A 17,108-nucleotide genomic window follows, 5' to 3' on the forward strand; every position below is an offset into this window, starting at 1 on the left:
AGCCTTCTAGATTAGTCCTCCAGCTCTGCCCCTTCCCTGGAGGGACACAAACAGGGTGGAAGGGATGAATGATTCCTGGTCAGCACTCTCTGACGGGTGACCCTGGGCAAGGCGATAGAATGTTTCCGAGCCTCAGTTCTCTCCTATGGAAAATGGAACTAAGAACAGGTATATTTTGCATTAGCACATTTTGCATTGCTATAAAGGAATACCTGAGACTGGGTAATTTATAAAGGAAAGAGGTTTATTTGGCTCGCAGTTCTGCAGGTTGTACAGGAAGTAAGGCACCAGCATCTGTTTGGCTTCCGGCAAGGGTCTCAAGGGCCTCAAGAAGCTTTGGTTCATGGTGGAAGGCAAAGGGGGAGCAGGCACATCACATGGTGAAAGAGAAAGAGAGAGAGGAGGGAGGGATCTTTTAAACAACCAGATCTTCCATGAACTAACAGAGTGAGAACTCACTCATCACCACGACAGCACTAAGCCATTCATGAGGGACCCACCCCATCACCCAAACACCTCCCCCTAGGCCCACCTCCAACATCAGAGGCTTCAACATGAGATTTGGAAGGAACAAAACATCGAAACCGTAACGCTTACCTATCAGGCCATACTGTTGTGAGTCAGGAGTGAGAAAATGTATGTCTAAAATTATATTCCAGGCCAGGCACGGTGGCTCATGCTTGTAATCTCAGCACTTTGGGAGGCTGAGGTGGGCGGATCACCTGAAGTCACGAGTTCGAGACTAACCTGGCCAACATGGTGAAACCCCATCTCTACTAAAAATACAAAAATTTGCTGGGTGTGGTGGCACGTGCCTATAATCCCAACTACTTGGGAGGCTGAGTCAGGAGAATCACTTGAACCCAGGAGGCGGAGGTTGCAGTGAGCCGAGATTGCACTATTGTACTCCAGCCTGGACGACAAGAGCGAAACTCAAAAAAATAATAATAATAATTAAATTAAATTAAATTATATTTCAAATGCTAATTGTATCAGCCCTGTGTACTAAGTGAGCTTGTCCTGGTGAAATAACCACCTCCTTCCCCCAATAAAACCCCTAACTGACATTGATTTCAAAGCCCTGTAAAGCTGTCAGACTGAGTATGCTGGTTCTTCTCTTGCAGGTGAAATCTATTACAGGAGCAAATACCTGAGAAGCGATACCTACAACGCCAATATTGAGGCAAACAGGATTGTGGTGTCTGAGTTTGGAACAATGGCCTATCCGGACCCCTGCAAAAACATATTTTCCAAGTAACTGCCTGTTTTAAATCTGAGCAAATTTCATGCCTTTTGCTCTCCTTGATGGCTGAAATAACCAGCATTTGCTCCTCTAACAATTCTCGTTAGGGTGTACGAAAATGCCACATGACTGCCCTTTAACCAGAGGTGCTACACAGTTCTTGATCACTGACTGCCAGAGAGGCTAAGAGCATTTGACAGATTATTAGAAGCCCTCCCACATGGCTGGTGGGAAAGGAATTTGGAATCATCTGTCAAAATTACAAAGGCACATTCCCTTCAGCCTAGAGATCTATTGCTTGCATACAAAATGACACATGCAGCAGGTATTTGTCATTTATGGCTGCATCTTTTGTTATAACACGTAGCTGAAAACAACCCAAATGTTCATTAAAAGAGGAGTGGTTAAATCCGTAACAGTAAAACTGTACAAGAAAATGCCATGTAGAAGTAAAAAGGAAGGGGAACGTTCTCTTTGTGCTCTACGGAAACATTTCCAAGATAGACTAAGTGAAAAAAAAAAAAAAAAAAAAGGAAGGTGTAGAAAGAGCACGTTATAAGACGTATTTTGTGTGAAAAAGCAGGAAGAAATCTAGATTAAATTTTGCTTGTACATGCATAAAGAAACTACGAAAGGATGCGTAGGGGACGTGGGGCAGATGGGTGGTGAGGAGAGGGAGAGATTTTTTGCTGTATATATTTTATTTCATTTTATTCATTTATTTATTTATTTAAGATGGAGTTTCACTCTTGTTGTCCAAGCTGGGTGCAATGGTGCAATCTCAGTTCACCATCACCTCCGCCCCCCCAGGTTCAAGTGATTCTCCTGCCTCAGCCTTCCAAATAGCTGGGATTATAGGCACCCACCACCACGCCAGGCTAATTTTTATATTTTCAGTAGAGATGGGGTTTCACCATGTTGATCAGGCTGCTCTTGAACTCCTGATCTTAGGTGATCCACCCACCTTGGCCTCCCAAAGTGCTGGGATTACAGGCATGAGCCACTGCACCTGGCCACTGCATACATTTTAAATAATCTGGGTTAGGATCCATAAGAATGTGTTACATATTTGACAATTAAATTATTGGCCAGGGAATCAGGCCTGCCATCAGTATCTTCTTTCTGAAACTCTCTAGACATAGAAGAGTTATGAAAGAGTTGAAGGGTAGACTGGCCCAGAGATGGAAGATTGCTTCTGCTTTTTTGAGAACTGAAGTCAACTCTCCCATTCCAGTATCCAGCTGTAGGGCTGGCTCAGAGCAAGCACTGAATTCACATTTGCAAATAGGAAGTGTGGGGCAGGAGCCAGTGGGAAAGGAGGAGGAAGGAGTAAACGAATTTAAAACAACCATACTTACCTGGTAGGGGAGATACCATAATCAGGAATTTAAAACCATGACCTGGAGGTCCTGGAACTAATCCTCCTTGTTGTTCCAGTATTTGCCAGTAGAAGGAGCACTCCCCAGTAAAACGATCCAGGATTTGCCAATTTCACCACCGATAAACCCCTCTGGTTTTTCTTTCTTCTTGCTTCGAGTGTACCTTCTAAGCAAATGAGCTATGTGTTCTTAACTCATAATTAGTTTGTTTTCCTTTTTAAATTAAAAACTAATTTCCTGGATAAATTCGAGATAACCAGTGTGGACTCACGTTCCTGGCAAAGCCGTTATCAGCTGCCTTGTTAGGCTTTGGGAGCCATTATGGGTTCATGTATGATTTCCGTAGCACTTCTTGACATACTTTGGAACAGTATGTCTTGCTGGCTCTGATGTCGGAGACCTTTGGGTTTTAGGGAACCCGAGAGGGATCAGCGGGTGACCATGGCATTCTGGCTGACTCACTTCTTAGCTGACTCAACCTGGGGGTGTCTTTGGGGAACTTGATATCTGAGTTCTTAGGATTCCTCAAGTGACCCATTGGGACCCAGTTGCTTTTTCTTTCTTAGTTGAAGTAAAGCATTTTTACGTTTTAGGAAAACGAAAGCCATCAAGGACAGACTCCTCTGGCTGGGTGGACACAGCCACTGACTCTGTTGATTTGCTTTTCTCCCCAGAGCTTTCACCTACTTGTCTCACACCATCCCCGATTTCACAGACAACTGCCTGATCAACATCATGAAGTGCGGAGAAGACTTCTATGCGACCTCAGAGACCAATTACATCAGGAAAATCAACCCACAGACTCTGGAAACCCTGGAGAAGGTATCAACACATAAGTAACCCAGCATCACTTCCTGACTCAAGAAAGGGAGGGTCGGGGACGGCCAGGGTGAAGCTGCTCAGCCTGCAAGGAGCTCACCAGAGGGGTCCCTCCTCTAACACGTTTGGATCCCGTGCCCTAGCGCCACACTTAGTGCTAGGTGCTAGGCAGGGACTGTGTTGTTTTTATCTTTGTGTCTGTTTCAGTTTCCTGGGGCTGCTGTAACCAAGTCCTACAAAAAAGTTTGCTTTAAACAACAGAGATTGGCCGGGCATGGTGACCTACACCTGTAATCCCAACACTTTGGGAGGCCAAAATGGGCGGATCACCTGAGATCAGGAGTTCAAGACCAGCCTGGCCAACATGGTGAAACTCCGTCTCTACCAAAAATACAAAAATTAGACAGGCGTGGTGGCATGTGCCTGTAATCCCAGCTACTCTGAGGCTGAGGCAGGAGAATCGCTTGAACTCGGGAGGCGGAGGATGCAGTGAGCCCAGATTGCACCACTGCACTCCAGCCTGCATGACCTAGTGGGACTGTCTCAAAACAAAAACAAAAAACAACAACCAAAAAAAAAAACAAAAAACAGAAATTTGCTGTGCCACAATTCTGAAGGCTAAAAGTCTGAAACCAAGGTGTCAGCAGGGCCATGCTCTCTGTGAAGGCTGTAGAGGAGGATTCTCCCTGGCCCCTTCCTGGTTTCTAGTGGTTGCCAGCAACCCCCGGTGTTCCTCAGCTTGTAGATGCATCCCTCCAGCCTCTGCCTCAGTCTTCACACTGCCTCTCCTTACAGGTCTATGTGTCCAAATGTTCTGCCTTTTCTTTTTTTTTCTTTTTTTTTTTTTGAGACAGTGTCTCGCTCTGTTGCCCAGGCTGGAGTGCAATGGCATGATCTCAGCTCACTGCACCCTCCTTCTCCCGGGTTCAAGTGATTCTCCTGCCTCAGCCTCCTGAGTAGCTGGGACTACAGGCACCCACCACCACACTCGGCTAATTTTTTGGATTTTTAGTAGACACGGGGTTTCACCATGTTAGCCAGGATGGTCTTGATCTCCTTACCTCATGATCAGCCCGCCTTGGCCTCCCAAAGTGCTGGGATTACAGGTGTGAGCCACCGTGCCCAACCATGTTCTGCCTTTTACAGAGACACAAGTCATTGCATTAGGGCCTACCCCACTGCAGTATGACCTCATCTTAACTTAGTGACATCTATAAAGACCTTATTTCCAAGTAAGGTCACATTCGCAGATACCTAGGGTGAGGACTTCAATCTGTCTTTTTGCAAGACACAATTCAACCCATAACTGTGTTCATAATTCTTGGTACTGAGGGAGTTTAGTGAGAATTTGAATGAACGACTCTGTTGAAACACCTGCGATTCTCAGCGAAATCCTACCTTCTTTGACCTGAAGAGGGAGGCATTAGGCAAAAAGCGAGGGCACAAAAATAAGTGCCCAAGCACATACGTTTCCTGGGAAGAACCAAGTCAACATTTTGGTGAAAATCAATAGACCCACTTTCAATTTTCTCCAACTGGCTGTTCAAAAGTCCGATGTCTCCGCAATACGTTTTAACGATCTGTTGAAGAGATGAGGCTTTTCTTAGCTGTGAAATTATGTCCAGCTGCTTTTAAGCTAGATGGCATCAGTCCAACTGATGACACTTTCCACAAGGCTACAGAGAGGAAATGCTGGAAGAGAATGGGGTTATCTGACTCTGGGCTGGAGGTTGTGTATTTCTAGGGAAGGAAGGGCAGACGGTTGGTCTGCGGCTGCTCCATCATTCTGCAGCTGTGGATTGCAGAGTGAGGGTGATTATTCAGCTCGTTCATGGAGCTTCACTTTGACCAAGTGTTTTTGTAACCTTTCCATTCCCAGAATAATCCTCTAAGAGAGGCCTAGAGATTTATGCTTCTATGCAATGCAAAACGGCAGAATTTAAGCCAGAATGACAGAGCTGTGGCCAAGATTAGCTCGAAGGCTACCTCTCTGCCCAGGTCATTGCTCAGATCTTTCTGCAGTGAGGAATCTTGTTTCCATGTTGAGGATTCCAGCAAGGTCAAGCAGCAGGATTGCAATGATAGCCCCAGAAGCATACCAGCTCCCTAACTCCCCTGCAACCTGTTAACTGTCTGAGCCCCTCAAATCCCCATGTGAAGTCGTATCAGGTCACGAGAGTGAAAGTCTTTAAAAGCAAATTCTGTAACGTTTTCAGATGTGCAAAAATATCCCTCATCTCTCTGAAGCTAGAATCGTCACGTTTTCACAGGGTTTCAACCTTTCTCCTTTGAAAAACCAGTTGATGTCATATCTTGCAGATTGATTATCGTAAATACTTAAAAACAGGAGGTGTCATATCTTGCAGGTCGATTATCGTAAATACGTGGCGGTAAATCTGGCAACGTCACATCCCCATTATGATGAGGCTGGAAATGTTCTCAACATGGGCACATCCATTGTGGAAAAGGGGAAGACAAAATATGTGATTTTTAAGATCCCTGCCACAGTACCAGGTAGGCCACTCTGGGGAATCGAATAAAACACAAACAGCCAAGGCTGGCTCCTTCTGAAGAGTTCTGTTTTTCGTTGATGACACAAGACTCAGTGTGGTACTTTCTCCCATGGATTATTCAGATGACCATGATCTCAGTACTTTCCTTTAGAAGAAAAGAGGAGTTGCTGGGATTCCTCCTGGAAGAAATAAATCCCTTTACTATTCTAATTTCCTTTTATTTAGGCTCCAGGTTATTATTTTATTAGTTTATCCACCCATCTACCATCCATCCATCGTCTACTTACCATCTAATCATTCATTCATCTACCATCCATCCATTCATGCATCTACTCACCATCCATCTATCCATCATTCATTCATCTACTCACTATCCATCCACCCATCTACCCACCATTCATCCATCTATCCATCACCCATCCGCCATCTGTCCACCCCACCCATTCACCACTTACCTAGCCAGCCACCCACCATCCATCCATCCACCACCCGTCCATCCATCCACCCACCATCCATCTACCCACCCATCTGCCCACCCATCATGAATCCATTTATCCATCTACCCATTCTCCCATCCATCCCCCCATCTACTTACCCACTATCCATCCATCCATTGAGCTACCCACCCACCCACCCTTCCGTCCATCATCCATCCATCCACCCACCCATCCACCATCCATCCATCCACCCACCTACCCATTCACCCATACGCTATCCCTCCCTCCATCCATCTACCCACCAGCCATCCACCATCCATATACCCACCCATCCGCCCACCTATCATGAATCCATTTATCCATCTACCCATTCTCCAATCCATCCCCCCATCTACTTACCCACCATCCATCCATTCATTGAGATACCCACCCACCCACCCTTCCATCCATCATCCATCGAGATACCCACCCACCCACCCTTCCATCCATCATCCATCCATCCACCCACCCATTCACCCTCCATCCATTCATCCATCCACCCACACACCATCTACCCATCCATCCATCCACCCACCATCCATCCACCATCCATTTACCCATCCATTCACCCACCCATCATGAATCCATTTATCCATCTACCCATTCTCCCATCCATCGACCCATCCACTTACCCACCATCCATCCATTTAGCCACCCACCTGCCCATCCATCCATCATTCATCCATCTACCCACTATCTATACACCCACCATCCATCCATCTATCTATCCACCATCTATCCATCCACCCACCCAACATCCATCTACCATCTGCATCTACCCATCTATTCACTCACCATCCTTCCATCCACCATCTATCCATCCACCCACCATCCATCCATCTATCTACTATCCACCCATTCATGCACCCACCTACCCACTTATCGATTCATTCATCCATCCATCCATTCAGTTTTTCAGTCTCCTGACAAACCTTTCTATGGTAAGGTTATGCTACCTACTTTCATTCCCAGCCCCTGCAGCCAGGGTTCCAGGGCTGTTTAGGGAGCTCAGCCCTGCTGGGATCCACTCCAGATCCCTGTCCTATTCTCTAGGCCTTCTGGACCTCTTCCATGTGGGGCTGGGATCTTGGAGCAAAGCCCAGACTGACTGTGATTGCATGATCCTGAGGGGGAGGAGGCGGAGGTTCTTATCCCATGTTTGTCCAGGACCCTCCTGGGAACCACACCCAGGAGACTTAGGCCTGTGAAGACAGCTGACAGGACTCAGGAGACAGTGCAGAACTACAACAGTGCTTCCTCTGACCTTCTAGTTTAGGAAAAACTAGTTTCTGCCTGTGATCCTTGCTGCTCCCCCATCCCCCATAGTCTTATAGAGCCCCCTGAGCAAATTACCAGGCTCTGCCTGGAGAGGTGAGCCTCCGAGGTCAGAAGGTACATGGAGTGTACTTGTTAAATAGAACTCTCATTAATTAAGCCAGTAAAGGGATATAGGGGTCAAGCTCAGAATCCTAGAATGCCATACCTGGGGATTGTCTAGGCATTTTCGATTGCGACCTTGTATTACAGAGAAGGACTGTGAGGCTCAGGGGATCAGGTGAGACACCCCAGTCACATAGCTCCCAGGAGCCACTGACATCCTGCAAGCAGAGATCCTCTGAGCACCTGCTCCATGCTGGCGGTGGCACTGGGACTCGCCGTAACCCGCTCCTCCCAGGCCACAGTGCTTTTCGTTTCAGTTTGCACTGTGTTCCATTTGTTTTATAAAGAAAATAACTATCCCACAACCCCACAGCATCCCTCCCACCAGCCAGCTGTTTACAGGGTGCACAGGTGGCCACAAGAGAGGTGGGGAAGTTTGCAGATAACTCATTATAAGCCAGCCGCAGGCCTGGGTGGGGAGGCCTTTTGACCAGTGAGTGACTCATGCTTGCAGAGGAATAAGAAAACTGAACATGTATTGAGCACCTTCCGTGTTTGGGTGCAGGGTGAGGCACATGGATGAGTGCTTTATTTTATTCTGTTTTCTACCTTCACTCTATGAGAGTCATAATCCCGGATAAAAGAGGAGGAAGGCGAAGGGAGCTGTGTTTTCTTGGCTTAACCCTGTGACTCTGACCATAATGACAGCCCATTCCACTAAGCCTAAGTTTCTCATCTATAAAATGGCCATCCTACAGCCTAGCTTGACTATCTGCATTTATATAAAACCCCTAATCATGGCTGGGCGCAGTGGCTCACACATGTAATCCCAGCACTAATCCCCAAGGCAGGCAGATCACCTGAGGTCAGGAGTTCCAGACCAGCCTGGCCAACATGGCGAAACCCCGTCTGTACTAAAAATGCAAAAATTAGCCAAGCGTGGTGGCGTGAGCCTGTAATACCAGCTATTCGGGAGGCTGAGGCAGGAGAATCACTTGAACCTGGGAGGCAGAGATTGAATTGAGCTGAGATTGTGCCACTGCACTCCAGTCTGGGCAACAGAGGGAGACTCTATCTAAAACAAACAAACAGGTGGAGGCAGGATTTAGCCCCCAAGCTATAGTTGAAGACCCCTGACCTGGAGGGCTCCCTCTTGGTTCGGTGGTTTTCAGATTGTATATGGGATGGGTGCTGAGTGGAAGGTCTCAGCCTGGCCCTCTGCAGCAGCCGCAGCAACAACCTCACTATCTGTCTACGTGTTGCTATTTAATGTAAAGGTTCTTTTCAGCAATCAAGTCAGTTTGTAGGTGATGGTGGTGTGGTCTTAGGGGGCCAGCCATATCCTGCACAATTCCTGAGGCTTGCTTTTTGTCTTGCTAGAGGGCAAGAAGCAGGAGAAGAGCCCCTGGAAGCACACGGAGGTGTTCTGCTCCATCCCGTCCCGCTCCCTGCTCTCCCCAAGCTACTACCACAGCTTTGGAGTCACCGAGAACTATGTCATCTTCCTTGAGCAGCCTTTCAGGTTGGATATTCTCAAGATGGCAACCGCGTACATCCGGAGAATGAGCTGGGCCTCCTGCCTGGCTTTCCACAGGGAGGAGAAGGTGAGGTCTGGCTGGACTCTAGCCCAGTGGGTGCTGGCTGCCCGTGGAGGGAGGCCGGTCTGCAGGAGGGTGAAGGTTAAGGGGAGGAAGTGGCATGGAAAAGGGAGGAGGCTGCCAGAGGCGTCTACCCACCTTCCAGCGAGTTCTGGATGGTCCTTCAGAATGACCCCCAGGCCTTTGTACCCCCACGGTGATGAGTCATTGATGTGGCTGTCCAGGCAAGGGGGTGCCACCTTGGGCAAACGTGGAAGCCGTGGCAGTCCCCCTATGCCCAGCAGCAAAAGGAGTGAGTCCTCAGTCCTGATGGAGAACTGGGCTCCTCCCAGCCTCCGCCCCGCTGTAGCGTTAGGGTGGTAGCTGCCAGAGGTTTAGACATTGTAATGACAGTATGTTCCACCAGACGGTTCAATAGAAACCTCTCCTTCCATTCAGGTATACCTGAGTGCTCAAAGTATGTATGCATGTATTGCATGCTTGTATATGCACGTATGCATGTATATGTGTACATGTATATGTGCATGTATGTGCATATGTGTGTGAATATATGTATATATGCATGTGTGTATGTATGTATTACCAGTATTTATTTATTTGTTGGGTATTTTTTTCGGGGGGGTTGTTGTTTTTCAGACAGAGTCTTGCTCTGTCACCCAGGCTGGAGTGCAGTGGTACGATCACAGCTCACTGCAGCCTCAACCTCCTGGGCTCAAGCAATCTTCCCACCTCAGTCCCCCAAGTAGCTGGAACCAGAGGCACATGTCTCTATGCCTGGCTAATTTTTTGTTGATTTGTAGAGATTGGGGTCTTGCTATGTTGCCCAGGTTAGCCTCAAACTCTGGGCTCAAGTGATCCTCCTCCCTTCCCCTCCCAAAGTGCTGGGATTACATGTGTGAGCCATTGCACTTGGTCTTTTTTTTTTTTTTTTTTTTTTTGCTGTTGTCACTTCACTTTTGTAAAATATCCAGTAGTTCTCAGTGTTACCTATTCGAAGAATATACAAGTATAGAAAGCCATGTATAAAATCCTCCCCAATTCACTTCCCCCTACCCTGCCTCCCGTCCACCCCATGTCTGAAGGGAGCCACCACTACCCACTGGCACAGTGTTACTCCACCTTCTCTGCCTTCACGTGCACTTTTAGTTTTTCTTTTCTTTTCTTTTCTTTTTTTTTTTTTTTTTTTGAGGTAGAGTCTCACTCTGTCACCCAGGCTGGAGTGCAATGGTGCGGTATCAGTTCACTGCAACCTCCGCCTCCTGGTTCAAGCTTTTCTCTTCTCTCAGCCTCCTGAGTAGTTGGGATTATAGGCATGCGCCACAATGTCTGGCAAATTTTTTTTTTTTTTTTTTTTTGAGACAGAGTTCTGCTCTTGTCGCCTAGGCTGGAGTGCAGTGGCACATTCTTGGCTCACTGCACCCTCCACCTCCTGGGTTCTAGCGATTCTCCTGCCTCCGCCTCCTGAGTAGCTGGGATTACAGGCATGCGCCATCATGCCTGGCTAATTTTTTGTGTTTTTAGTAGAGATGGGGTTTTGCCATGTTGGCCAGGCTAGTCTCGAACTCCTGGCCTCAAGTGATCTGCCCGCACAGCCTCCCAAAGTGCTGGGATTACAGCATGAGCCACTGTACCCTGCCAAGGCTCCAGTCTTAGATGGGACCTGGCACCTGGCAGATTCTCCCCAACTTGGTCATAGCCAGGGAGCTGGGATGTCAGCACAATGGAACAAGGGGACATGCACACTGGAGAGTCTCTCCAAACACTGTCCTAGTGACTGCAAAGACTCTGGCAGCAAAGCGTCCCTTCTCTCCATGTGAAAGATACACTCATGGAAATACAATAAACAGCTCTCATTTTGGGGGGCACTTTTGCCTGTCTGGTGTTGTGGAGTAGACACAGAACGCAGAATGGGGACACAGTCCCGAGCCTAGTGCCTGGTGGAGCTGGGTTTTGTTCAGTCCCCAGATGCCACAGTGCCAGGCTGAGAGAGGGTGAGCTGAGCCCTTGGTGTGTGTCCTTTTTCAGACCTATATCCACATCATCGACCAAAGGACCAGGCAGCCTGTGCAGACCAAGTTTTACACAGACGCCATGGTGGTCTTCCATCACGTCAACGCGTATGAAGAGGACGGCTGCATCGTGTTTGACGTTATTGCCTACGAGGACAACAGCCTCTACCAGCTCTTCTACCTGGCCAACCTGAACCAGGACTTCAAGGAGAACTCCAGGCTCACCTCGGTCCCCACCCTCAGGAGGTTTGCCGTGCCCCTCCACGCGGACAAGGTAATGGCTTCCAAGGAGGTCCCTTTTCTTTCTAGAGAGATGTGGGCCCAGGTGGGAAGTTACTTTGGCCCTTATTTGATTGACATTGAAATCGAAAACGAACTGTTCTTGAAAAAGAAAAAAAAAAGGTTTCCTTATTTTTCCCAAAGTAGTACCGATTCATAATAAAAACTTTAAAAAATATAGATAAGTAAAAAGGAAAAAAAATCCCTGTAAACCCACCACCTGAGATGATCATTGTGGATATGTATGTTTGTCTCCCAGTCTCTCTCTCTCTGTCTTTGTGTGTGTGTGTGTGTGTGTGTGTGTGTGTGTGTGTATGACTCTTCCTTTTAATCATATTGTACATAATTTTTAACAGCTTTATTGAGATGTAATCGACACAGCATACTATTTGTCCTTTTATTTATTTATTATTATTATTATTATTATTTATTTTTTTTTTTTTTGAGACAGGGTCTCACTCTGTAGCCCAGGCTGCAGTGCACTGGCATGATCTAAGCTCACTGCAACCTCCACCTTCGGGGTTCAAGCAATTCTCTTGCCTCAGCCTCCCAAGTAGCTGGGATTACATAGGTGCCTGCCACCACGTCCAGCTATTTTTGTATTTTTAGAAGAGATGGAGTTTCACCGTGTTGGTCAGGTTGGGTTCGAACTCCTGACCTCAGGTGATCCACCCACCTTGGCCTCCCAAAGTGCTGAGATTACAGTCGTGAGCCACTGTGCCCAGCCTAATTTGCCCATTTAAACTGTTCGACGGCCTTTGGTATATTTTCACAGTTGTGCATCCACCACCACAATAAATTTTAGAACATTTTCATCACCTCCAAAACACACCCCATACCCCTTAGCCATCACCTCCTAGTCCTCCCCTCCCCGTCCCAGGCAACCTGTCATCTCCTCTCTGTCTCTGCGGACTTGCCCTTTCTAGACATCACATATAAATGGAGTCTTAGAATACATGGTGTTTTGTGTCTGACTTCTTTCACATAGCACAGTGTTGTCAAGGCTCATCTGTGTTGGAGTCCGTATCAATGCTTCATTTCTTTTTGTTGTTGTTGTGGTTTTTGCTTGTTTTGAGACAGAGTCTCACTCTGCCACCCAGGTTGGAGTGCAGTGGTGTAATCTCGGCTCACTGCAACCTCTGCCACTGAGGTTCAAGCAATTCTTGTGCCTCAGCCTCCCAAGTAGCTGGGATTACAGGTGGCTGCCACCATGCTTGACTATGTTTTTGTATTTTTAGTAGAGATAACGTTTCGCCATGTTGCCCAGGCTGGTCTTGAACTCCTGAGCTCAGGCAATCTGCCTGCCTCCGTCTCCCAAAGTGCTGGGATTACAGGTGTAAGCCACTGTGCTTCATTTCTTTTTATTGCTGAATAGGTACATACTATCTTACAGACTGCCTTCCTTCCTTCCTTCCTTCCTTCCTTCCTTCCTTCCTTTTCTTTCTTTCTTTTCTTCTTTCTTTCTTTCTTTCTGATGGAGTCTCACTCTGTTGCCCAGGCTGGAGTGCACTGGCACAGTCTCGGCTCACTGCAAGCTCTGCCTCCTGAGTTCACACCATTCTCTGGCCTCAGCCTCCCGAGTAGCTGGGACTACAGGCACCCGCCACCACACCTGGCTAATTTTTTGTATTTTTAGTAGAGATGGGGGAATTCACCGTGTTAGACAGGATGCTCCTGACCTCATGATCCGCCTGCCTCGGCCTCCCAAAGTGCTGGGATTACAGGCGTGAGCCACCGTGCCCGGCCCAGACTGCTTTTCTACCTATTTATGTGTCTAAACATCTCTCCATGACATTAAATATTCTTTGAAACATCATTCTAAACATTTGCCTAATTGTTCATGGCAGGGATTCATCACCATTTGCTTACACAATTCCCTGATGTTGAAAAGCTCTGTTCTTGTGCTAAGAATGACCACCAGGCCAGACATTATCCCCAATTAGGGTGATGTGGCCAAGGCTCTGGGCTTGACTTACAGAGACTTACAAAGTCTCTGGCTCCAGAACTCACTGACTTCACGACTTAATTAATTTAAATGAAACCAAATTCAATTCAATTAAATGTTGATGGCTTACATTGACTAAATACACATTATGTGCCAGGTACTTTGCTAAGCATTTTGTTTTTCTTACCTCACTTATGATCAAAACAACCTGTGGGAAACGTTCCTGTAGAAGCCTCATTTTGGCGATGGACAAACTGAGGCTCAGAGAAGTTAAGAAATGTGGGCAAGGTCACACAGCCCAGAGTGGCAGAGCCAAGACTGGAACCTGCCCCCCTCTGTCTCTAAACCCCCTTTTCTTTTTTGAGATGGAGTCTCGCTCTGTCACCCAGGCTGGAGTGCAGTTGTTTAATCTTGGCTCACTGCAACCTCCGCCTCCCGGGTTCAAGTGATTCTCCTGTCTCAGTTTCCCAAGAAGCTGGGATTACAGGCACGTGCCAGCACACCCAGCTAATTTTTTGTTTGTTTGTATTTTTAGTAGAGATGAGGTTTCACCATGTTGGCCAGGCTGGTCTTGAACTCCTGACCTCAAGTGACCCACCCACCTCGGTCTTCCAAAGTGCTGGGATTACAGGCATGAGCCACCATGGCCAGCCCTAAACTCCTGTTTGTAACTACAAAGGAGTAGGAACTCTGCTCTTCTCCCCAGTAGCTCTAACTCCTAGGAAAGAGCCTTAGATGGTGCACACTTGGGGCTCTGCAGGCCTGGCAGATGGTCCTACAGTATCCAGGGAGCCTTCTCCCACCCTTACAACCCAGTTTCTCAGGTGGCAGGAATTCAGCCACCCTCCCAGCCAGCAGGCAGGGGAGCTGGCATTTGAACCTAGGTTTGTCTGACTCCAGAGCTGGGGTCCTCCCCCATCTCTCCAGTGTTTTCCCACCCATAGCCATTTGTGTATCTCTACCATGGTTTTTGTCATATTTTATATCACCTCTACTTAACATTTAAAAATCCATTTTTTTTTCATTTCAATCAATTCACTCTCTACTTAACTCATTTGGAAAGAAACACATCACTACCCAGTAGAAAGCTGGCAATGCTTGCTGCACAGAGAAGACAAGCATGAGAATAAAATAATGGAAATAAAGCAGAGGTCTTGAGCTCCAGCCAGAGGGCTGTGGCTTGCCAAGACCTGATCTCTCTGTGAAAAAGCAAAGTTTTAAAAGTATTAGGCATTAAAGACATCGTGGCACCTCATTGAGACTCTCCTTGACCTAGTCAGAATGACTGGAAGAGAAAATGGCATTGATTTTCTCCCCCATGTGACTCAGGGCTATTGGATGAACAGCCATGTCCCATGAAATCAGCACATGAGCCCTGGACCCCTGCACCGCTTGCTCCCGGAAGCAGCACAATGCAGCCCCTCAGACTGTCTCCTGGTTCCAGGAAGTACTGAGGGATAACAAGGCACAAAGCTAGTAAGTCTCAAGGCTGACCTCAGCCCAGGGATGGTACACAGAGAGGAACACGCTCCCTCCCACTGCCACACCCTGCAAGATTTTATAACCTTTTATCACACTCGAGAGTGCTTTGCTTCCTTGGAACCAAGCTAAGAATGTTAGCTTGTGTATCTTTAAAAGCCATCATGTGGTCAGGCACAGTGGCTCATGCCTGTAATCCCAACACTTTGGGAGGCCCGGGCAGGTGATCACCTGAGGTCAGGAGTTTAACACCAGCCTGGCCAACAAGGTGAAACCCTGTCTCTGCTAAAAATGCAAAAATTAGCCCGGCGTGGTGGCCCCTGCCTATAATCTTAGCTACTCGGGAGGTTGAGGCAGGAGAATCACTTGAATCCAGGAGGTGGAGGCTGCAGTGAGCTGAGATCCCACCACTGCACTCCAGCCAGGGCGACAGAGTGAGACTCCATCTCAAAAAAAAAAAAAAAAAAGCTGTCGTGTGAACCATCTGCTGCTTTGAAACTAGCAAAGGAAAGCAAGCCCCGGGATGGGTAGCTCCTGCCACGCTTTTTAATTGCTACTTATTGTCCCTTAAATATGTCTTCTTATTGCACTTTCAAGTGGCTCCGCCTGCATATTGAAATCAGAAAGTCAGGCAGGTGGACCGAGCCTTACATGCTCTGATCCAGCGGCTCTGGCTCCATCCCATCCAAAGGTTTATTGGAGAAGCAACTTCAGGAAGATGCTGCCTTTACTCAGATGTCCTCTGGGCCTGAGGCCTTTGCAGGACATTGCTGTCCTCTCTGTCTGCAACTCTGTCCTCCTGGGCTGACACTCCTGCTCCCCCTGGCTGGCTGCACATTGGGTTCCCCTGGAGAGCCCTGAGACCCCCATGTCTGGGCCTTGGCTTCGGCCCAGACCAAGGAAGCCCAGGCCTGGGTGTGGTCTCAGAAATCCCCGGTTCTGCCATGCAGCCATGGGAGAGAACCTCCAAGGTCAGGGCTCGGCAGCATGACCCGGCAGGTGAGTCCGTATCCTCTAACTGCGCCTTGTAGCCCTTTGTCAACATTTATGTCAAGTGTAAGTAACTTGTTCATTTCCCTCTTCCTGTTCAAGCCTAAGTTCTGGGAGGACAGGGACTCTGTCTCATCAGCAGCTCATCCGCTGCACTCCGAGGATGCTCTTAAATACTTGAAATGAATGAATGAATGATGAATACATGAAAAATGGGAAGCAAGGTCTCCAAAAGGGCGCAGCATCTTCCTTTAGCCTTTGGAACCCGTCCCAAGTGAAAAGTACTTCCCACATAGAACAGGCAATAGCAAATTCTATTTAAAAGGCCAGGAGGTCCTGAATATCCCAGATTCTCTTGCTTTGGGGCCAGCTGGGGTCAAAGGAAGGTGGGGCCAGCAGGGCCTGTGGGCACCGTGGGCACCGTGGGCCTGTTTACACAGGGAGGTGTGGGGGTGCCTGAGGCAGGGCTCAGGTGTGGGAGGGGCTCAGGTGTGGGGGTGCCTGAGGCAGGGCTCAGGTGTGGGAGTGGCTGGGAGGGGTATGGGCAGGGCGGGTCGTCTGGACCTTGGCCCTGCCCTGGTCCTGAAGAGCACTGTGTGAGGCCCTAGGTTCGTGTGCACCTGCGCCTAAGGGGCATTGACACGAGGAAACACTTTGGACCTGGAAGGGGTAGCTTTGACGACTGGATCAGTGGGTTTGATTTCTATCTCCAAATGCACAAATGCAGACACTCAAATAAGAGAAGCCACCATTCATGGAGGACTCCCTAGGTGCCAGGCTCTGTGTTCAATGCCTTTTCTGCTCTTAGATCCTGGCAAGAGGGGCCCCTGCTCTGGGTTTGGCACTTAGGAGGTCTGTGGGCCAGCCTTTCTTTCTCCAGCAGGACCCCTACTCCACAGGGTGAGTTCACAGGGCCAAGGCATTCTGCCTACCCAGAGGGGTGCCTCCACCCCCACCCCAACCATACGCTGGACACCTGGGATCCCAGAAGCCCCTGA

The 17,108-nt window shown here is 48.1% G+C and overlaps 1 protein-coding gene across 1 annotated transcript in view; it reads left to right on the forward strand.

The window, feature by feature from the left end:
- Nucleotides 1-17,108, forward strand: part of BCO1 (beta-carotene oxygenase 1) — a 53,231-nt gene that overhangs the window by 21,366 nt on the left and 14,757 nt on the right. The window contains exons 3-7 of the mRNA XM_015126692.3: nt 1,125-1,254; nt 3,297-3,444; nt 5,808-5,955; nt 9,191-9,414; nt 11,434-11,691. Coding sequence (XP_014982178.2) covers nt 1,125-1,254; nt 3,297-3,444; nt 5,808-5,955; nt 9,191-9,414; nt 11,434-11,691 — 908 coding nt within the window. The remainder of the gene's footprint in view (nt 1-1,124; nt 1,255-3,296; nt 3,445-5,807; nt 5,956-9,190; nt 9,415-11,433; nt 11,692-17,108) is intronic.

This window comes from Macaca mulatta, chromosome 20 (genome assembly GCF_049350105.2).
Source record: "Macaca mulatta isolate MMU2019108-1 chromosome 20, T2T-MMU8v2.0, whole genome shotgun sequence".
Classification (NCBI taxonomy): domain Eukaryota; kingdom Metazoa; phylum Chordata; class Mammalia; order Primates; family Cercopithecidae; genus Macaca; species Macaca mulatta.